The 23225-nt window shown below is 39.9% G+C and overlaps 1 protein-coding gene across 1 annotated transcript in view; it reads right to left on the reverse strand.

The window, feature by feature from the left end:
- MAP1B (microtubule associated protein 1B) overlaps positions 1–23225 on the reverse strand; it is a 110875-nt gene that overhangs the window by 25244 nt on the left and 62406 nt on the right. Inside the window, exon 3 of the mRNA XM_024219741.2 lies at positions 3661–3743. Coding sequence (XP_024075509.1) covers positions 3661–3743 — 83 coding nt within the window. The remainder of the gene's footprint in view (positions 1–3660; positions 3744–23225) is intronic.

Genomic DNA, 23225 nt, shown 5'->3' on the forward strand with positions numbered 1-23225 from the left:
AAATTAAAATAAAAAAAAGTTACAATGGACCAAATGTATTCCTGGTGTACCGCTTCTGGATGTCAATGGAGTTATATCATGGACAATTTTGGCCCAACATGACCTCTACACTGTAACAGGTCAAATATTTGTATCCGCCTACCATTTTTTTGGGAGCAATGTTCTTCTTTCCCCAATGCATAGCACTACCTGCTCTTTAGCTAGAAAAACTTTACTGACAACTAAATTTATCATGAAGAAAAAAACAGGTATAAATTTAATGAAAAACTGTACAAACTTGGACTAGTTTTGTGAACTAAAAATAATCTGCCAAATTCATGAACGCTTATGCGCCCCAATATTCACCCATTCCTAACTTTAACCAATAGGAAATAGTCAGGTACACAATCTGTGTGATGCTCACAGTCAGAAAAAATGGACACTGGAACTTGCACTGTGCTGGCACAGTATATTATTCTGAATAGACATTAGCAAATTATATGGATGCCTGTTGGTTCAAAGAGATTACTACTGGTAGAACAAGTTTTTGAAGTTTTAAAGTAGATACTGAATATTAAAAAACTCTCTCTCTCTCTCTATGTATATATATATATATATATACATACACACACACACATATATATACACTCTTTACCTTTACAGATTATTTTCACTTTCAAAACAGCCTTCACTACATCTGATAATTCCCAAGTTTTACTACTGCTCTGTCACTGCTTGTAATACTTGACAGCCTTTTATCAAAGTAAAGATTGTAGAGCTAGAGGGATGTCTGCTGGCTAAATATGACTGGAATCCAACTGAGTTTTGTGTAAAGAACTGTGTTCTTGAATACATTTTTTGCAAAATATTTCTAAACCACAAAACAGCATCTCTCAGCACTCCCAGCAAGCCAGTTTTATAACTTTATATATTGATTGTTAAGTGATCAATTGCCCTAAATTATTCTGTCTCATGCCAGGAAGGATGCAGTATTGACCTAAATCTCTGTTCAACAACTCTGTTTTTAGAATGAGTTGAAAGGGGCCACTGAAGAGTATGGATCAGGAAGACTTCCGTTTTGATCTTATTAAAGAAATGGCCCTGAAGTTTGAACAGCAGAAGGACCCCGTAATTAAAAGCAGGCCTAATATGGGCTTGTCACTAATTGTGCTGGATGATACAATCCAACAATATCCTTGGTGGGTCAAGGATTTCTGTTTCAGAAGAGAACATTGATAAGTGCACCCAGCTGGCTGATGTATGTCGCTCAAGTCTCATCTGTTTTAGTTGTATTAAAATCCATTAAAGAACTGGCTTCCTTCTTTAATTTTTTTTTTCTCTTTGCAGGAGCAGTTCTGGGCAGTCAGCCAGCTTATGTATAAAACCACCAGCTTTTTCAGCCACAAAATTACTTCCTGTCTCATGAACCACCGATACATGACTGTCATATAATTCCCCTCAATTTTGTTTATTAACTGATAATTAAAGAGTTTCTACAGAGATAAAGAACTATGACAGAAACAAAACAAAAAATACTTGCAGTTTTTAGAACATAATACATAGCATGCATGGAAAAAATGAAGAGACAAAGATAAAAAGAGTATAATGATGGCCTAATGGGGGACTATCAGAATTCTGTGCATTGATATAAGACCATTACTTTTAAAATAAATTGTAATAAGGTAGTATAAAATGGACCGAGATATGTTGTGTTCAACCCTAGCCTTGGTTGAAGCCCTATAATTGTTCAAAGTAGATGAAAAGTATCAGGATGTCACACGTTGTTGAAAGAAAGCCCAGAATTAAGTCAAATATATGGTGTTTAATGAGTTTGTCTGGCCCAAAGAAATAGCTAATCAGAAGTTTTCCAGATGTGGTAAAGTTATAAAATTGTTATAGCAACAGAGCAGAATCTTCTTAAAATGAGAGAAACTGTCCATATACAGACTATAGGAAATGTATTTTGTTTTGGCAGTTGTGATGGGACAAGAATATTGCCTGTTTTGGACACTTCTTTCCTAGGGAGTACTTGCAGCTTACTGAACATGGTAGGATTTTTAGGCAGCATCCTGCTCGGTGCATAAACCTGCATCACTAATACGGTCATCATTACCACAGGGCAGGTCCCAAGGATTTACAATCACACCATGAGCCTTCTTCTTTCCCACTCTGACAGATATTCCATCCTGACTAGACAAGGAGATGGAACCAAATGACATCATCCCCTCCCTGGCTGTGTTCTGAGCTACTCCTGCGATATGAACTTAGTGTTCCTGATTGCCATATGGTGGGGTGAGATGGCTATTTCTACTCCCACTTTTTTCCTTCTTCCACTTTCTTAATTCTCATTTTGACTTTTGCCCAATGAGAGTCTGGCTTAGCTAGCCAAGATAAAATTAACCTTGTAACTTTTGGCTGTTACCAGTTTGGCAGAATGAAAGCATTGAAGAACAGCCAAATCTCAGGAAAAAACAAACAACAACAAAAAAACCTTTACCTCCCACAGACTGGTTAGAGGAAATTAAGAGTAACCTACCCAAACACTTTCCAGAGCCAGGGCAGTAAAGCCAGGGTGCAGGAGTTACTAACTGGCCTGCATGCCAACTGCTTTTCCTATGGTCTTCCATCATTTGAACTGCAAGCCTCAGAGACAGAAGCTGCATTTTCCTACCTTTTGCCATTCTTTCTTGACCCCCCACCCCCCCGTGATGTTTTTCTTCCTTTATAAGAAGAAAGGGGATCAGACTTTAACAGCAGAACCTAAGAGCTGCCACTTGAACTGACTCTCTCTTTTCTCGTTAAATAAATGTGCTGCAATTTAAGAGATTCTATAACAGCAGAGGAAATAAGAGAAATTGTAATAAAGATGACTTACTTGACATTTAAAGGTTTAAACATTTTGATTAGCATATCCTCCTTTTAGTTATGTGTGTTTAATGTTACACAATGTTAGTAAGAATCTCTTCTTTGGTAGTGTACAGCAATTAAAACTACATCCCTGCAACAAAATACCCATTTGAAGGTTTTATACTTCTAATATGTTCAGAGGGGATCATCCATATATACACTGAAAATTATTTGTTAACTGCATAAGTATCCCTATTTTTATCTGCCACACCTTCCTGGATGGAATGCTGCTTTGCCTCTCTCTCTAAGAGGGGTCTTGAGATACATGGCTGGTGCTTTGACCCTCTTCTAAAGAGTATGCAGGACTTGGAGATTTTTTGTTCTGTGATAGCCTCCAACTCTGTTGATCACGGCATGTGATTTCTTGGAGGAAAGATGTTATATACATGATAATCCTTCTCAAAGATCTAAAACGGTCTCAGAGGACCTGGTTTATATCAAGTTTAAAATAGACATACAGAACCAAGCCAGGGAGGGGTGCGGGAGCAGCAACACAAGAGCTCTCATCGCAGTTGCCTCCACTTGATCAAAAACAGATTTTAGAGGGTTATTGGAAATGTAACCCTGAGAAAGGAGATATGAGTATTCCTGTTGTATGTTCTTTAAAATCCTATTATGGGAAAGGGAAACAAGAGGAAGAGATCAGAGAAGGCTGACACATTTACTGACATTCACTCCCACATGTTCATTTATCTACAGTCAGAATACCCTTTCCTCTTATTCACTTATGGTGCTTTTATGACACATCCAATAAGACATTTCCAGCTGACTTACCTCAGTACTAACTGCTTCATCTGAAGGGTTAATCAGGACTACTGTTTCTAAGACATCACTTCTGTGGTGAAGGATTTTCTGACCTGTAAGCACAGGAGAGGAAAAAAGAACCATAAAGCTTCGTAAGTTAAAACCAACACTTATTTCACCTAAGCACATGTCCTCCAGAGGGCCATCTCTCACGGCACCCAGAGCAAGGGCACTGGCAGTGTCACCTACATGCATCCAGAGATGCCACCAATGTTCCCCTGGATGGGCCAGATCCACTGCTGAAGGTCTTCACCAACTGGCAGTAGCACCTACCCGTCTCTTCCAACTTCCCTTTGTGATTGAATTGTTCCTTGGTGTACCTGTTGGTCTGTCTGAATTAAATTATAAGGTCTTCTGAGTGGGGATCGTGGGCCAGCTTTTACGGGCCAGCTGAGGACCTGTCCCCATGTCTTTAATGTGTTTTTTAAGCTACTTCACCTATACACTCTATGAATAAGAACACTCCATGAATAATTTTCTGGGAGAAATTATTTATCAAACATGGAGGATCCTTGCAATGTTCCTGTCCCATATTACTTGATCTTTCGGCTGTAGACAGAATTTCTAACTGTCAATGTTATTAAATAAGAGTGAACAGACATTCAATATGCAGGTTCGTAAATGAATAAAGTCTGTGTGGTTTTGGTGCTGTGTCATGGCACATTGGCTTTCATAGTTAGTAGTTAGTCTGTCTCCGTATTTAATAGTGATATTCATCTCCCTGGGAGTGGGTTCCCTAAAACACAACAGGGCTCTTGACATTTTCTTTCTTATGTTAATTGTTGATATGCTTATCAGCATTTTTTCTGTGAGAACTGCAGCAAGATTAATTAGCAGCCTTATTGTGAAGGGAATGCCATCCAGAAACCCTGACTGGCAATTAGTCCAACAACCAGAATAACTGTCTCTTGCAAGCAGCATCTTGGTGTCAATTTAATTAATTAATTATGGCTTAAAGGAATGTGCAAGGAGCCCAGAGTAAACTGCCCATTGGCTAAGTTGGAAAATTCCTCTTAAAAACCTTAATATTAATAAATAAATCAGAAGCAAGCAGCATGTCTGGAAACACTTCCTAAGAGGGTGGTGTTGATTCAGCCTGGGTTGCAGGCATCTGAAGCTTCCCATGCAGCCTCACCGTCCCATTTTAAAGATTTCCCTGCAAGAGAATCCAGCACGGGAGTGCCACTGATATATGGGTGCTGCACATAGCACTTCCTCAGCATTACCAGCATAAGCTCCTCTTTCTGCAGTACCAGAGGATCACCATGTTTGTGGTGATTCTTCACATATCCTTCCCATCCTTGTGACCCAGCAGGAAGAGAAGAATGAAACTAACAAGACTTAAATGAGTTTCACTTTGCTGTTTCTCTTGTGGGCCCCTCTAGGGAAAGAGCAGCAATCCTGAGGGACCACACAAGAGACAAAGAAGGGGAGGAAAGACATGGAAATGAGGATGAGACAGGCACAAACAGGAATGAGAGAAAGGTGAACAGAAATATACAACCAGCTGATGGAAGAGGGATGAAGCATACAAATGGAGGAGGACAGACACTCGAGCATCAGGCTAGCGGCAGACCAGGAGAATTAAGGGCTGAGCTTGATCTTCCATTCTCTGTGCCAGCAAGTGAGGAGTGTTGCAGAGGCAGTGCATTCAGCCCCTGAGAGAAAAAGTATGTGCCTGTGTTGCTTTCTGGTAGCCCTTTTAGGTTGACTCATGGAGTAGTATCAACAGTCTCTGGAGGAAGCTCTGCCAGAGGGAGGCAGATTGTGAAATATCATTTTTAGAACAAGGGTAATAAAAGGAGAAACCCGTCAGACCACTACAATGGAAGACTGAAGCAAAGAGGAGGAAAGAGAAAACCAAAAACAAAGAGGAGAAAAGAGAAAGTCTATGTGTGTCAGAAATAAAAGCTGTGGAGGGAAAAAATAAACATACAAAATCCTGGGGAGGTGAAGACACACAATGAAAAGAGGACAGAACTAATAAAAAAGGAAAGAAATACAAAATGGGTAGTATAATTTAAGAGGAGAGATTGTATTTAAAGATTTTTGGCTAATAATACTGTGGGGAAGTACCTCGAAGCAGCATCCTGGAAACCCCATATTCACCCATGTCATATCATTATGATATATTTCATACAAAGCATGCCATGTAAGATATCATGTGAAAGATCCTGATCTGCTGAAACCCACTGTTCTGTCCAAATATGTATATTGTTAGTGTGTATGACGTTATGAGGCTTTGCTGTATGGTTGTTAGTGAAGTATGTTGTGAGTTTGGAAGTCGCCCAATGCTAATTTTCCAGTGACAACAACAAAGGAGGTGACCAACACCCTGGTGGGCATAGAACGATCATCACCAGCCATTGACCAGCAGGAGAACAGTAAACAAGGGATTAACAATTCAATGACAGTTGCGCAAGCACCATACAATGGGGACTGCTCAACTTTATGACTCAGTTGCACAAGACTACACCAGGGGGATTGCTCAATCCTGTGACTCAGCAAAGCCCACTAGGTTAGTATCTTCCAGGCACATGGAATGAAGATATAAAATAGGGGACAGTGGCATCATGCTTTGGCCTCTCTCTTCTCCTACCTACACTAACGCTGAGAAGACAAAGACTTGAACTGAGGAAACTGGTCCCAGGCTTAAAGGGGAAGCCTGTGTGTTAAGAACTGAAACATCTGGTGGGGCGAGAAAACTGCTTGATCCAAATACCTAGTCTAATAAGGTTTAAGATTTAGACTGGCGATTACATTTTATTTTCTTTGACCTTTTGTGCCTAGAACTTATAATCACTTAAAATCTATCGTTTCTGTAGTTAATAAATCTGTTTCAGATTTTACCTAAAACAGTGTGTTTTGCTTGAAGTGCTTGGGAAATCTCAGCTGAGTTTACAAAGGTTCGTGTGTCTCCTCTCCACATCGAGGGGTGGACTGGGCAATGAACTTACCCTGGTCAGGCTTCTGACCAGGGCAAGATGGCTCAGTTCTTGGATGCAAGGCAAGTGGCTTGGGAGATTTGCTGGTGCCCTTCTGTGTGTGATTTGTGAGTGGCTCAGGTAGCATCCTTGCAATCTAGCTGGATGTGTGGCTCCATATGCTGTTGTGCTGAGTGATAGCAGCACCTGGAGAGGTTTGCTGCCTGTCACTAGCAAAGCACCGTGAGAGACAGCCCAGGCTGGAAAGTTAAGGAGGCACAACAGTATCCCAATTCCAGGGTGTACCCGGGGATCCCGTCAGAAATACAGATAGCTTAAAGAAACTCAGTAATTGCGCCAGCTATTTTTTTCTATTTATGTTACTTGAAAGAGAGCATGAAAGTATGTACTGGTGAGTGGGGGAGGGGCAGGCATCACTCCTTGACAGCAAGTTTTAGGGTTAGCATTCCAATCTGTAACTTGATTTTCATACATTCACCTGTATCTCCCCAACCGAAACACATATTTAGGCCTAACTTCAATAAAACCTCCATCTAATTCCTTTACCACAGAAGCTTTAGACTCTAAAGTTTAGAGGGCCCTCTAAAATCTAATATGTCAAGGATTCTGCTGGCTTCCTCAGTGAAGAGATTAGGCAGTCTATAGAATATGGCCTTTAGTGTTGGGAGGAGAACAAAAAACCGGTCGTCCTTCACTTACTGCAAAGATTTCCTATATGATAATTTGGTGGCAATGAATGAAAATTCCGTTCCATGCCAAAGTATATGTAAGGATGCACAATTCCAGTTTAACACAAAGAATCAAATTCTGACTTCAGTGAAGCTGCCCCAGTTTACACTTCTGTAATTGCAATCTGGATTTGTATCTAAGTAAATTAAAAGAATGCTGATCAACACTGATGACTGTCAGCACACTACAAATGTTTAATCTCTATGCTATATAAACAACGACAACAACTGTATATACATACTGAGAGCTACATGAGGCAGTAACTCATCTCCTATTGGTTAAATTTCATACAACTGTACATTATGGGACCGAGGTGTGGGTACACCTAAAATATGTCTGATTTGGATATGGTGTGAGGTACACGAGGCTGAGGGCCAAGTGTCTATATGCCTTCAGCCCCACAAGATTTTAAAACATTTTAAAAAAATTAGCTCAACTAGATTTTTAGAGCAAATAGCCACTAATTTTATAAAACACTGCAGCTGTTCCTCTTTAAATGCTATTACTACCTTTGGAAAATGCTTTCAGTGATGTTTTTGCAACAACTCAGGCCGAGTCCTGACCTACATGGTTATACTAGATGTACCTGTGCAAACAAAAACCATCTGCTTTTTCTTTTCATAATGCCCTCAAACTGATGAAAAGCTGTGGGGATTCCTACAGCCCAAGATGTTGACTAAAAAAAAAAAACTGCATATAAAAATGAACCAGTTTTTTGCAGTCATGGGATTATCCTTGACAAGGTTTTCCCAACTTTCAGTTCATGTAAAACTCCAAAAATCTTTCTCCCTATCATAACTGCTCTTACAGCTGCTAATATGCTTCTATGTAAACTTTCAAAGAGCAGTGCAGACTTAAAGAGGGCTGCTGCTGGTTTGCCAAGAATTTTCATAATGTTTGTTTAGAAGGAAGGAAGAAAAGCCATTAAAATCTTGCAGGGGCTCCTCTATTGATATCATTGACAGCAGAGGAGCAGAAGCAGTATGGGCATTTTTCAAGCTGTAAACCGACTTCATGGTACAGATCCCAGGCCACCAAGTGAACAACAATATATGTAAGAGAACGTGGCCCACTCTGAATGTTTAATTTTTAAAAAATTAGCTCAACTAGATTTTTAGAACAAATGGCCACTAATTTTATAGAACAGTTACCCCTGTTTCCAAAGTGTCAGAAGAGAGGAAGAAAACATCATTTACACCTGCACAGAGTGAGTGCGAGGAAACACTGGCCATTTTACCTACTTCTAGTCACTGGACACCATGGATGAAGATGGATTCATGTTCTATTTAAAGAAATTAGGAAAGTAAGACTGATCGTGTTGGAAGAAATATTTTATGTCTTGGATCATCTTTGAATTTATTAGATAAAAGATTTGGTTAAAGTATATATAAATCATTATATAGAATCTTGCACATATATGGTGCTGGTTTGATTCTGGACCAAGTCAATAGTGATCAGAAGTAATTACCATGTGACAGTTGCTCTGTGTATGAATTAAGTTGGTATCAGTCCAGTTCTGGTCATGCAACCACATCATTAAACCCACTGGATCAAATCTTGATCTCAGTTATACTGGTATAACTGAGAGAAGGATTTGGTCCACTAGAACTACTGGTGCATTGTTAGGTAGTCGCGCTTGTTAAAGAATTGACTGAAGTACCCTCTCACTGAACTGACCTCTCCAGGTCAGGGCTGACCATGTCAGTTAGGCAGCATGGAAACCCTTTAACTGCTAGCATTCGTATTGTCCCTATTCTATAGGTGGTTATATCACAATTAATTTTACAAAATTTGCGTATAAAAATTATAAATGAAAGGCAAGTGTAGGTAAGGAGGCACTGCTATGAGCCTAATTATTGCTGTATTTATCATTACCCAGCTTTGCTGCATAATACTAAGCCACCAGGAATGCATGCTTTTGCCAACAAGCAAGTCAGCAGAGATGTTACCATCAGCTCTTAACCCCATCAATCATTAATACCAATGCTTGGCTGCACAATGTAAATCAATTCTCTTTCTTACGCAAATGAAATTTTAAAAAGCGGCATCTGTGGAATTCTCTGGAGAAACAATTGTAATAAAAAACAGCCTGTGATAAATATGGCTAGAGGGGATGAGAGAGAATGCAATCCATTTGCAAACAAGGAGCGTTCAACACATGAGCTAACATTTAATAGTCAGTCTTTGCCTGGCAGTTTTTAAACAACTATTTCTCATTCAGAAAAATTTTTCTTTTCTTTTTCAAAGGCATGAATAAAATGTTACCGGCATCATTACACAACATAGGGTTAACAGATGACAGAGTGAGCAAAGCTCTCTAATGATTTTTTTCCACACTGCTAGTGAACAGAAAGTAAACTGTCAGCAGCTAGAGACTCTCAAAATCCTCTATGTACTTGTAAATTAGCTTTGATACACATAGCTCTCTACATGCCTTTGTCTTGCGGAAATATTCCTGGATTGCTGTAGACACTAAGGAAAAAAGTAAAACACAAATCATACTAATTTCAAGGGTCCCACTCCAACCCCCAGAAGAATTTTTTTATGGATAAAAATAATACTTCAGGGAAAAACAATGCACCCCAACAGAATGATGCTATGTTTGAGGAACAGCAATCAGTAAATCCCTTTTCAGTTTCTTTGGATGCAAGCAAAGGAAAAGGCCCTACATATTTTCAGTGTTACTGTGAACAAACAAAAGCCCTATTTATGGATATTACACATGTATTCACATATTAGGGGCATGATTCTCTACTGCCTTGTACCATGTATAGTCATTTTCACCTGCTCAGAGTGAGTGCATGATGGTTTTAAATGTTATTAAATCAAGATTACACACACACACTTACACAGGTGACAGCATTTCACACATGTAAATAAGTACATAAAGGGGCCAGGCAGTGGACACTCAGACCCTCCTTTATAGTTAAATTCCAAAGGACAAACTACTCCCTTAACAAAAATTGAAATAATAAATATTCTGAAGTCTACCCAAAAGATCTCAGCTGTTAAAGACAACATCAGTTAGGACATTTGAGCTACAAAGTTGGCAGAAGAGACTATATCAGGGCATGTCAACCATTACATTAGAAACCAGCTCATGAATCCTTGCAGCAAAATTTGCTTTACCCTACCCTTAGGTGAGGAGGACGGATTCCAAGGATCCAAGCAAGAGATCCCTTTGAAAAGAATGAGGATTTTGGCCTAAAAACAACAGTGCAACATAACCCCAAGGTTGATGGTGGGTTTTTTTTTTCCAATTTGAATCTTTATTTAGTCATTAAAAAATATCTAAATCTTCAGGGGCCTGGGCCTTGGATAGCTCCAAACTATTGTCCCTAATACAGCAAACAGAAAATAGAACCTTTTTACTCTTCCACCTTCTTTGGATGTTGGGGATCTCAAATTCAGACCCTCAAAAGGACATTTAAACCTCAGTGTTAGGTTAACACAGTTGCTTTCCATTATCCACAAGGCAGACAATATGAGTTCTGGAAGGCTCATCTTCCAATAGTGAATTTTTTAGTGAGTAAAAGAATGCATTTGTTCTGGTGTTTTTAACACAAAAACCAAACAACACACACCATCAAGTAATGCTAACATTGTGACACAGTCCAAAATCCTCTGCGCCAGCATCCTTGAGGCCCCCCGCCACAGCTACAACGCCTCCAGCTGAAGAAGAAAGGATCAAGATCCTCTTTACAGCAGATCCTTAATTAGCTGGAGAAATCATTTGTTAGTGACATGAAGCACTCCTTCCCTCTCATCCCCAGGGTCTGAACACAGTACTTCAGGCCTCTAGTGACCCAAACTGCATCATTACCACTAGCAATACAGCTCACTGAGAGTACTTAGAGAGTCCATGAGAGAAAAACTGGATTTTGTACACTGATCAGTAACCTCATTAGAATCTGAATGAAAAATGTTTCAGCAAGACTGACAGCAGTGGAGAACCAAATTGCCCAACTGGAACACAAGCTGGTGCATGTAAAGACTGAGGTTTAAAAAAATGGTAGAATAACTGAGGAAATAGGTAAGTTTTAAAAAAAAAAAACAAATACATTGGGTTTTATGTTGAGACCCAAGCAAGAACAGGGTACCTAAGAATTTGGGACAGACCATCTGGCAATGAGAGAAAAGGATCTGCAGACCTGATAGAAAAATTAGTTTAAAATATTCTAGTGGGTGGTGATGATTGTGATGATAACATTATTTGCATTGAGGGGCAGTACAGAATCCCTCCCACAGAGGCAGACGAAGGGTACTCTCTTCCAGTGATACTAAAATTTAACTTTTGGGGATTGGGGAATAGTGAAAAGGAAAGGAGTCTTCAGAAATTTCAAAAGTAAGGAAACAGAATTACAAGAACAAGAGAAAATGAAGCTAAGTTTAGCCCTGGTATGCATAACTCCATTTAAATAAGGAAAGATGCATCCACTTCCTCTAGGGCTGAATTTGAGCCAATGGTTTCCCCAAATCTTAAGCGATGGATGGAAAAAATAATTTTCTTCAATGGGAATAAATCTGAATAGCTGAGTGGCAGTACTTTACTTTATAAGGCTTCTGTATGAAAACAAAATATATATTTACTGGGATGTTGAGTTGACAAGACAGCTTTGAACAAAAGTCAGCTCTGCAAGTATTACTGAGAACTGTGACAGCAACAAAAATGTGGAAGATTGAAATTGACTGCAAAGTGTTATTTGACTGCAAAGTGTTGTTTCCCTGCCATCATTTAAACCACTTTGATATGTACACAGTTGCTACAGTATAACTCTAAGAAAAAGTATGTTAGGTCTTTGTCTTTTAAATATCTTGGGTTAGTCTGCCCTGCAGTTTGATGGGTTTCTCTGTTTGGAACTGTGGACTATGTTATTATTCTGAACTTAATTACTGTGATGCACTCATTCTCCCTCAAAATAGTCTCTCTAAAAGCTCCCTCTCCCACCCAAAATGGAGGACGCAGTCAAATTTCATATGGTTCAGCCTCAGTTTTGTGACTGGCTAGAGGTTCAGGTCCTTCCCCTTATGACTAATTTGTCAACTAAAAATCCCTCCGCAGTAATACTCTGCAGTGTGTTGTAGTTTTTTTAAACGATTTTTAACAACCAAAATCAAAACCAGACAAACTGATTTTCTTTTAACCATTGAGCTGACACCTCATCAGGCAGATTTCATTTGGACTTGCACTTGCATGTAATAAAGCCCTGAAAATAGAGGATTAAAGCAAAGATTTTGATGCAGATTGAACAGTAACTGCATGGTTCACCCTAACATACAAACTTACTGCACATGATCCAAGTTTCCAGGCCTCTATCTGAATCCCTTGAATAGCAGTGAGAGAAAACAAGTTGACCAATTTGTTGCTAATTCTTCATAAATTGAATTGATATCTTCTGCCTCAAAATTTAAACTATAACATTTTCTGCCTTATAAAATGAGCTATGCTGTGGATTGCTATAATTACCACACTACTACTTGAATACTTTGGGGGTTTTTTACACCACTTTAACAAATTCCCAGTGAAATCTTTTGAAGTAAATTGAATGCACTAAATCAAGTTGTTTGCACATACACTGTTGATTAACAAACTAATTGTACCAATTGTTTTATCACTAAATATTGATTTGCTGCATCATTTGCCAATTTTATGTGACATTTAACTTGCTGTCAAACTACTGCCATATATCAAGTACAGGCAAACTTTTGACCTTTCACCTCATTAGCTACTGTCCGGGGCAAATTCTCCCCCACAACAGGCATTTCTGACCTTCAAAAACAGTTTTTTCTCATACTTTTTCATAAATTTCAGTTTCAGTTTTAAGGTTTTTCCACCATAAGAATGACATTCACAACACTGATACCCCTTCAGGCCAAAAAAAACCAACCAAAGAAATAAAGAAATTTAAAAACCTAAAATGTCCCCCCCGCAAAAAAAAATCTGAAACAAATCAACCTAATAAGAAAAAACAAAAATAACAAAAAAGTAAATAAAATCAAAAATAAAACAAATAAAAAACACAAACCCTACCCCAAGCAGAGATTTTATTCCCAAAATGGAGAAGTGCCAGAATCTCCATGAAGTATACTAGAGACTTTGCTTTCAATTTTACAGATACTATGGTGATGCGTGGCAGTTTAAAACCAATACAAAGATATACAGATGAAGATCAACAACAAAATACAACAAATGTTGCTTTTCCAAAGAGTGGGAATCCTAACTCTGCTGATAAATAAATTTACTCTTGATTTGGAAAAAGTATTTTCAGACATCAGGCACTGATCTATTTATTTATTCAACTGCAAGTTATTGTCTATCTAGCATTAAAATATACTCTGCTTTAGAGAGAGTTTAAAAGACAACGTCCCTGCCACCAGGGGCTTGCAATCTCTTAAAAAAAAAATCAATAATTCTAGTAGAGAATGTTGAAGTGTTTTAAGGAACAATTCAAAGACAAAGCTGTTATTGAGTGGGTTACTGGCTAAGCCTCAGAGCCTTCCTTAGTTTCTGGATTTCTAGTGTAAGTAGGGATTCAAAATTCAAACTGATTACATATGCATACCAGGGTAACCAGCTGTCCCTTTTCACTGAGTTTTTCCCAATTATGAGGGACAGTCCCAATGTCCCAGCTGGTTGTAGTGAAACTGGGAAGTGGCCAACCACCTGGCAACCCTGTTTCCCCTCTTTTTAGCTAGCCACTGCTCTCTCCCGGTTGCTGTCACGTCACAACTGTCTTTTTGCTGGGTCCAAGTGTGCCACCTCTTCTTCAGCCAGCTGTTCCTTTATTGATTGGGCCATTTACCATTCATGCCACAGAGCATATGGCATGATCCCAGATGCCCCATATTCCACTGTTAAGTAGTATGGCAAACTGAATGGTGAAGTGGCTAGCAAAGAAAAGAGTCCGCACTAGCAGAGCTAGGCCCACCAGCTGCCAACTGCGAGCAGCAAGTTGCAACAGTGGCAGTAATAAGTCAGCGCAGCATTAGGAGCCCACCCCAATATAAGCAGCAGCAAGATCATGTAAGTAGAGGGATGGGGAAAAAGAGAGAGAGCCAGCATATCTGGGCAGAAAAAAAGGGAGGATACATGGCTGTCCGTAGGAGAGGGAGTGTGAGTGCCTGTTGAAGGAATGTGAGAGCATGGAGGGGAGAAGGCAAGAAAGCTAGGTGGAGTCTATAAGAAGTGGACACCTAATCCTTAAAAAGCATCTTAACCATTATTGGCTCTCTATGTGTGCTGCAAGCTCTTTTCTAACAGTTTCATGGTAACAAATGGCAGGTCTATGGTCCATATAAATAAGTCTCTTTCTGGATTTTCCTTTAAAACATTCAAAGGTATGTGGTCGATTACTTAAAAAGGAACAAGTTAATCTTGTTTGGGATTGTCCTTACATCTTGTTTTTGTAGACTAGTAGTACTGTATTTTAATAGTACTGTACTTGCCAATATATTATCTGAGCAACTCACATATGTTAATGAATTTATCTTTAGAATCTCAGGTGTGGAAGTATGATTATCCCCATATTATATAGCTGGGAAACTGAGGCACTGAGCTAGAAAATGTCTTGTCCATGGTCACACAGGACATCTCTGACACAGCCGGCTACGGAATCCTGAGTCCAAGTCCAGTGTCATAGCCACAAGTTAAGTATATCTGATGGAAGCATCACAATAAGAACATAAGAACGGCCATACTGGGGCAAACCAAAGGTCCATCCAGCCCAGTATCCTGTCTACCGCCAGTGAGCAATGCCAGGTGTCCCAGAGGGAGTGAACCTAACAGGTAACAGGAGATCTCTCTCCTGCCACCCATCTCCACCCTCTAACAAACAGAGGCTAGGGACACCATTCCTTACCCATCCTGGCTAATAGCCATTAATGGACTTAACCACCATGAATTTATCTAGTTCTCTTTTAAACCCTGTTATAGTCCTAGCCTTCCCAACCTCCTCAGGCAAGGAGTTCCACAGGTTGACTGTGCGCTGTGTGAAGAAGAACTTCCTTTTATTTGTTTTAAACCTGCTGCCCATTAATTTCATTTGGTGGCCCTTAGTTCTTATATTATGGGAACAAGTACAGGTGAGTCGCATCATACGCGCATTTAACTATACGCGCTCGGCAAAAAAAAGAAAAACAACAAGATACCTGTAAATAGTGCAGGCGATTCCACCCACCATTCCACGCAATGAGCGTATGCCCCGAAGTGAGCATGAGATGAGAGACGTGAATCTGCTGTTCCCTCAGTCGGTCTCAGTTCCCACGTGCACCTCATAGTGTGAGCATCTCACCGCGCTGAGTGTGATTCTAGTGTTTAAAGATACGTATTTTTCATACAACATGGCCCCTAAACGCAAGCCAACTACTTCATCTGGTGCTCAACCGAAGAAACAGCGATCTGTTCCAACGCTGGAGGAAAAACTGGCTGTGTTGGACTTATTGAGAGACGGTATGTCAGTCTCCAACGTGGCGCGTTAATATGGCTACAACGAATCTAGCATCCATGCCATCAAGATTCGAGAGAGAGAAATTTGTCAAGCCGTGGCATCAAGTGCTCCAATAAATGCTAAGGTGACGGGACAGGTGCGTGATAAGACTTTAGTGAAGACTGAAAAGGCATTAAACTTATGGCTGGAAGACATGAACCGCAAACGTATGCCTATCGATGGCAACACGTTGCGAGAAAAGGCTCTTAGCCTCTACGCGATGTTCAAACCTCCTGCCAAAGAGGGACAGCCTTCTGATGAGAAGGAATTCAAAGCCAGCCAAGGTTGGCTTAACAGTTTTAGGAACTGCTTCAACCTCAAAAACGTGCAGACTACTGGTGAAGCTGCATCTGCCAATGAAGAGGCAGCAAAAGCCTACCCTGAACAATTAAAGAAAATCATAGAAGAAAAGGGCTATCTTCCGGAACAAGTTTTTAATGCTGATGAGACTGGGCTCTTCTGGAAAAAAATGCCCAACCACACTTACATTTCGAAGTCAGAAAAACAAGCCCCTGGCTTCAAAGCAGCTAAAGACCATGTGACTGTGTTGTTTTGTGGCAATGCAGTTGGGCATTTAATAAAGCTGGGCTTGCTCTACAGGGCTGCAAATCACCGTGCCCTAAAAGGCAAGAACAAAAATCTCCTGCCTGTGTTCTGGCAATCTCCTGCTGGGTGACGGCAGCATTATTTCTGGATTGGTTCCATAAGTGTTTCATTCCAGAGGTCAAGCGGTACCTCGAAGAGAAAGGACTTGACTTTAAAGTGTTGCTGATCCTAGACAATGCTCCTGGCCACCCTGCGGCACTCCGGTTTGCACATAACGACGTCGAAGTAGTCTTTCTCCCCCCCAATACCACCTCCATCCTCCAACCTCTCGACCAAGGCGTGATTCGCTGTTTCAAGGCCACGTACACGAGGCTTACGTTCTCACGGATATGTAGCGCTAAGGATGCTGATCCCAATCTTAATGTGATGGAGTGTTGGAAGTCCTTCAATATTGCCGATTGCATCACTTACATTAAACAGGCAATGGATGCAATCAAGCCTGAAACAGTTAATGCATGTTGGCGAAACCTATGGAAAGAATGTGTGAATGATTTTAAGGGTTTCCTGACCATTGACAAAGAAGTGAAACACATTGTTCAGGTGGCCAGGCAAGTGGGTGGTGATGGCTTCATCAACATCCTTGAGGAAGAAATTGAAGAATTAATTGAGAGCCATAGAGAAACATTGACTAACGAAAAGTTAGAGGAACTGATAAAATCGTCTACAGAAGACAAAGATGATGATGACGAACAGGAAGAGCCAGCAAGTTAGAATCTTCATAAATTTGCTGAAGTGTTCCAAGCAGCGAAACACTTGAATGATTTAATTTCTGAATATGATCCCTCTATGGAACAAAGCCTCAAAATCACACGTAGTATTACGGACGATTTGAGACCGTATCAAGAAATGTTTGAGCAGCTCAAGAGACAACAGCGACAGTTGCCGATCACCATGTTTTTCAAAGAAAAACAACCGGCAACAGATGAATCTACGCAATCAACTTCTCGAGCTGAACCAGAGCCAACCACTTTGTCCACGACTCGCTCTCTGTCACCCAAGCTCCCCGTCACCTCCATCTCCTGGATCGACATCAAGCCCTGACGACCCCCTGTAATTAAAAATACAGTACTGTAAAATTATATTTTGCATATGTACTCTTTATTATATACTGTACATTACTACATACATTATACATATTACTGTACAGGGTTGTATACACAAAACCATGTACAGTATACTGTACTTTATGGGCGATTTAAGGGATTTTCGCCTTACGCACTGACTTTAGAACCTAACCCCCGCGTAAGATGTGACTCCACTGTAAATAACTTTTCCTTATTCACTTTCTCCACACAACTCATGATTTTATATACCTCTATCATATCCCCCTTTAGTCTCCTCTTTTCTAAGCTGAAAAGTCCTAGCCTCTTTAATCTCTCCTCATATGGGACCCATTCCAAACCCCTAATCATTTTAGTTACCCTTCTCTGAACCTTTTCTAATGCCAGTATATCTTTTTTGAGATGAGGAGACCACATCTGTACACAGTACTCAAGATGTGGGCATACCATGGATTTATAAAGGGCAATAAGATATTCTCGGCCTTATTCTCTATCCCTTGCATCAAAAAATGTTGACTATTTAAAAATCTATTAACAATGAATGATACTTCTTTTTAGATTCACTTACTAAGTCACCTTTTTTGGCTACTGTCCACTGCTCAGTCAGTGGCAAGATAACTGCAATTCTTTTATTCCATGTATCAGAGTGCCTGACTATACACACATACATCATTTTAAAACATATCCTAACTATTCAATATATTAAAACTCTAAATAAAATGGCAGCAGAAAACAAGACCCTCACCCTGCTCCCACTGAATTTTTGTCCTATGCATAAATACCAGCTAAATATTTAATATTTTGCATAAACTGCAAGAGCAGGAGCAAATCTAATCCATCTCATCCTCTCTTTATCTTTCATCAACTTCTTATAGACAGAAAGGTATGTGTTTCATTTTAAAATAGTCATCAAGCTTTGTAATCCTCCATTTTATAAGCATCATGCTCATAGGAGGTTATTGCAGTCAATTCATCTTACTGTATGAGCAAACTTTCATTATAAGGATGCAATCATTCTTTCATGTTCTCATAATAATCTTTCCCCAACCCTATCCCCCTAATTTTAAATACCTAGAAAATGGCAAGGGCAGGGAAACTGTATTCAGTATTTCCACCGAATACTACAGCTCTAACATTCTAACACTATGATTTTTCTGCAGAAGTGAATGTGAATTTGGAGTGTTGGTTTTCAGTTACACAGCAGATTGCCCTATTACCCACATAATTGGCGGCTACCATGTGGTGTGATGAAAGACTGCAATGATGTGGAGCTGACTCATCAATCCTGAAGGTTACTGAAGTCCCAGGCCTGGAACTTTACTGGGAATAATACCAACCAGAGAAAGGAAAGGTAACATGGCAATGTCAAATGCTCTCTTGTCTAGGACAAAAAAGTACATTTCTTCTTTTAGTACCTGAACACATTTATGACCCAGAAATTAAAATAATGAGTGTTGCAGTCTAATTCCAAGTGAAATCTCCTCTATAATTGTTCAGATAATCTGATATTTTAACCTCATGTAATTATTCAAGAAATGAAAGATCTCTTTCACAGTTCAAATTGGTCTAATCACTGAAAAGCTAAACAACATATTCTGCAAAAATAGGTAACTCTTTGCTCAATATCTCTATGGGCCTCATGTCAGGATCATTACCTACAAATGCAACACTTGAAGCTCCAGTATTTTTAAAAAAGAATCTGATGCCATAGTTAGCAGGAGTGGTTTGTAGCTTAAGCATTCTCCTATTATACTAGGCAGCCAATACATGTTCAGTGGTGCAAGGAAACTATTAGTGGGTTGTATGAAGATGCTCAGCAAATTCAATCTCGGGGGAAAAAATGCTTGGGGCTTATTTCAAGGGTGGTTTTACATAGAAAAGAAGCATGAGGGCCATTCCTTTATCACAGCATGTGATAGCTGGGATCATAATTAAATAATTCTGAGCCTGATCCAAAGCCCATTGAAGTCAACAGAAGTATTTCCACTGACTTCAGTAGGCTTTAGATCAGGCCCTCTGACTGTAAAATATCTTAACTGTTGAAATGAAAACTAAATAGGAAATGCCAGTATTACCTTTCTCCTTAAATGGAATTTAATCTACAGTATTGCTCAAGACCCTTAATATACTTGTAAAAGTCTCCGTTAATTTTACATTATTATTTCTCTCTCTTTTTTAACATTGTTATGGTAACTCTCAGTGATGGTTCACAGCTCAGAAGGCAGACATTAGTTCACAGATTCCATTAACTCAGGGTTTAGGGTCTTCTAATGCTAGGGAGCTGCCCAGGGTGAGTCAGCTTCAGAGGCTTTGATCTTGTGGGATGCTATACTTTCCAATTTATCTTCTTGTGTTGCTCTCTCCAGCTGTGGTGCAGTGCTCTGCTCCCACTGTGCGGACTGTCAACCAAATGACATTTGTCAGAGTACTTTCCTCTGCACCACTGTGTGCCAATGCTTCAGAATGTAGGATTTCACTGAACTTCGCTATAACTACCAGCACAATACACTGAAAACAGAACACAGCATAGTAACATCAGGAGTAAGCAAGCAACACAAGAATGCCTGGAGTGGGAATAAAACACTGAATTGAAAGGAAGGATGAGAACAACCCTTTTGTAAGAGGAAAGGGTAGAAGGGGAGAAGAAACCACACACAATGGAGGAAAAACAAGCAAGATGATTGAGTACAAAAATACTGCTGGGCCAAAGATTGCTCAGTTACACAAAACACAGGAGTAGATCTGGAGTAATTGCACTGATTTCAGTGGAGTTACTCCAGATTTAAACTAATGTAACAGAGAAAAATTTGGCCTAATCATTTTTTAAAATTGAATTTTTGAACCTGTTGCGAAGCAATACATTCTTCAGGAGAACAATGGAGTTTTGAAAATTTCATCTGAGGGTTGACGGACTCTTCAATTCTCCCAGTCTCTGAGTGATCTCTGTGTTTGCTATCAGTCTGAAAAATATACTACCTCACAGAAATGTTGGGCTGGAAGGGACCTCGGGGTGCTAGAAAAAAGAATCAGGTGCACTGAGATATGTGCATATGCTGCAAGACTCAGTGACTGCTTCCTTGCTCTTGGTTGTAATGAGACCCAGGCACTTCTGAGAACAGGACCTAGTCCTTGTATCTCAAAAAGGGTCTCTCTGCTTTTGCATCAAGATCTTGTGTCTGATGAGGAACCAAGAACTTCTGAGGAAGACAAGACCAGGTCTCTGGCCTGATAAAGGTCTTGCTTCTCTTGCTTCAGGCTTTGTGTCTGTCTAGACTTTTCCCTGAGGTCTTTGCTTACAGCATTACTCAGACTGGAGACAGCAGAGAATACTCTAGGAAACCTGTTTGAGATATCTGTTCTTCACAGACATCTCTGGCTGATTTTAACTGCAGCCTTTTACTTCACTTTCCATCAGGGGAAGTGTCTAGATTTTGATTATTTCACAAATTCTAGTCTACAGTAACATTTCTAATGAGCTGGGCTCTCATCACTATGGCAATTGGAGCCAAACCCAGAGCTACAATTAGAAGTCTTTGAAGGCAGTTCCTATTCTGGAATCAATGCTGCAAATGGGAATGTAGTTATATGATCATCGGCCATCTCCATGGAAAGTCTCCAGGGTGTTACATACATATATAGTTTGGTGTAAACAAAAAATATACTTTTCCTTTAAGCTGCTATTCTTTTATATGGACTCTGGTTTATTCCAATATTAAAGTGCTCCAGTTTATATGGACTGTCTCTCCTTCCTCTCAATTAAACAGAGAATATCCTCTGACAGCCAATGAATAATGAATAACAGAAGATTTGCTGACATCTCCTGTGAACTATATTGCAACTGGACTTGGGTTCCAGCTTAGCTGTTAACTTTATAGTATATAAAATAATTTATGGTTGAGTTTTTATTTAGTCTGCCAGTCAACAAAGATTCTTCCTTAGGATCTTTGTAACCTATCCACTTAATCTCCACTGTAAAATTCATTACACACAATAAAAAAAACCCCAAATCCTTTAAAATCACATCCTGATTATTTGTTTGCCACAGTACTTCTTTAACCCTATTGCATGCACATATATTTTCTTTTCTTTTCAAGTACCATCAGAGCTTTAGCTTTGTTTCATAATCAAAATGTAATTATAGGATTTGTATTGTAAACATTTTTGAGCATTTGCTTTTACTTCTTTATAAGCCTTTTAGGAACTCCTCACTCTGCCTACTGTATGTGATCATTACCTTCCAATTTACCAGTTGTGGAACCCCCCCTTAAGCCTTCATGAGCACTGTAAAACCTAACAAGATGCTCTGTTTGTAAGCCTTTAATAAGAATTGGGCTTAATTTTTTTCCCTGGCAACCAGCCAGCTTCCCAATTCTACAGAAGCTGTTGCCCAGGGCTTACATTTTGCTTTATATAAACACTCAGTGAAAAATATTAAGATAAACAGTGTTAATAATCAATTTCTTAACTTATAGAAGTCACTGTCATACGCTAGTAGCAAAACCTTTGCTAACTTGAGACATCAAAATGACTTCTGTACCCTAAAGAAGAGCTCTGTGTAAGCTTGAAAGCTTGCCTTTCTCACCAACAGAAGTTGGTCCAATAAAAAAATATTACCTCATCCACCTTGTCTGCTGTACCCAAAGGCAGAAAGCTTGCTGTAAAAGGGAGGAAACCCAGCTGAAAGCCCGGAAGCATCTTTGCTCTATGATTCTTTATTGAATATTGGAGTCTCTGCTGAGAAGGTGTCTTTGTCCAAAATGGTAAATGTAATATGAAAAAGTGCCCATACTAACAATAAAGATACATACTATAAATAAATTACCTAGGGAGCTGCAAACATTTTAAAAGGAAGGAATCAGAAGGTGCAGCTGCTAGATCAGGGGCGGGCAAACTTTTTGGCCTGAGGTCCGCATTGGGTTTCAGAAATTGTATGGAGGGCCGGTTAGGGAAGGCTGTGCCTCCCCAAACAGCCAGGCTTGGCCCGGCCCCCGCCCCCCTACCCCCCCCCCCCCCCCCGCTTCTCACCCCCTGATGGCCCCCCCGGGACCCCAGCCCCATCCACCCCCCCTGATCTCTGTCCCCTGACTGTCATGTCAGGCCAAAAGTATCTAACAACCTACCTGCTTCTAGGTGCCTATTCTTATCCTTTTAGGATTCTGCTGCTATGCGGAGAACCAAATGGAAACCCAAACAAGTCCCCAGAAACTGGGTATTCCTACGTAAATCATTCTAATGACACTTGGAAAAGTATCTGACCACCGTAAAACACCTGCAATAAAATTTTGGCTCCACTGACGTCAATGGGAGTTTTGCCACTGACTTCAGCGAGGGCAGAATTTTACCTTCAAACTCTCCCACCTGAAAATATCCAAACTTTAATAATTATTCTGTTCAAACTAGAGGATTAGCTATTATTTTCCACATGGTGCCAGTGCAGACACTTGATACAATCTGAATAATCTGATATAACCTAACAGAGGCACAGAATTAAAAATTATCAATAAGTGAAGGTTGGTTTTTTAATCAGATTCACAGATCTCTCTCATAAACACATCCATGTAATGTTTCATCAGCACCAACCCCTGTGACTAAGCCCGTTGCTCACAGGAACACTCTGACTGCATCCTTTGGCTACTGTCTCCACAGCTGGTCTTGGAATGACACAAGGGTTTTGCTATGCATGACGTCCAAACACTTTACTCTCTACC

The sequence above is a fragment of the Terrapene carolina genome, unplaced genomic scaffold (assembly GCF_002925995.2).
Source record: "Terrapene carolina triunguis isolate 2854851 unplaced genomic scaffold, T_m_triunguis-2.0 Scaffold69, whole genome shotgun sequence".
NCBI lineage: Eukaryota > Metazoa > Chordata > Testudines > Emydidae > Terrapene > Terrapene triunguis.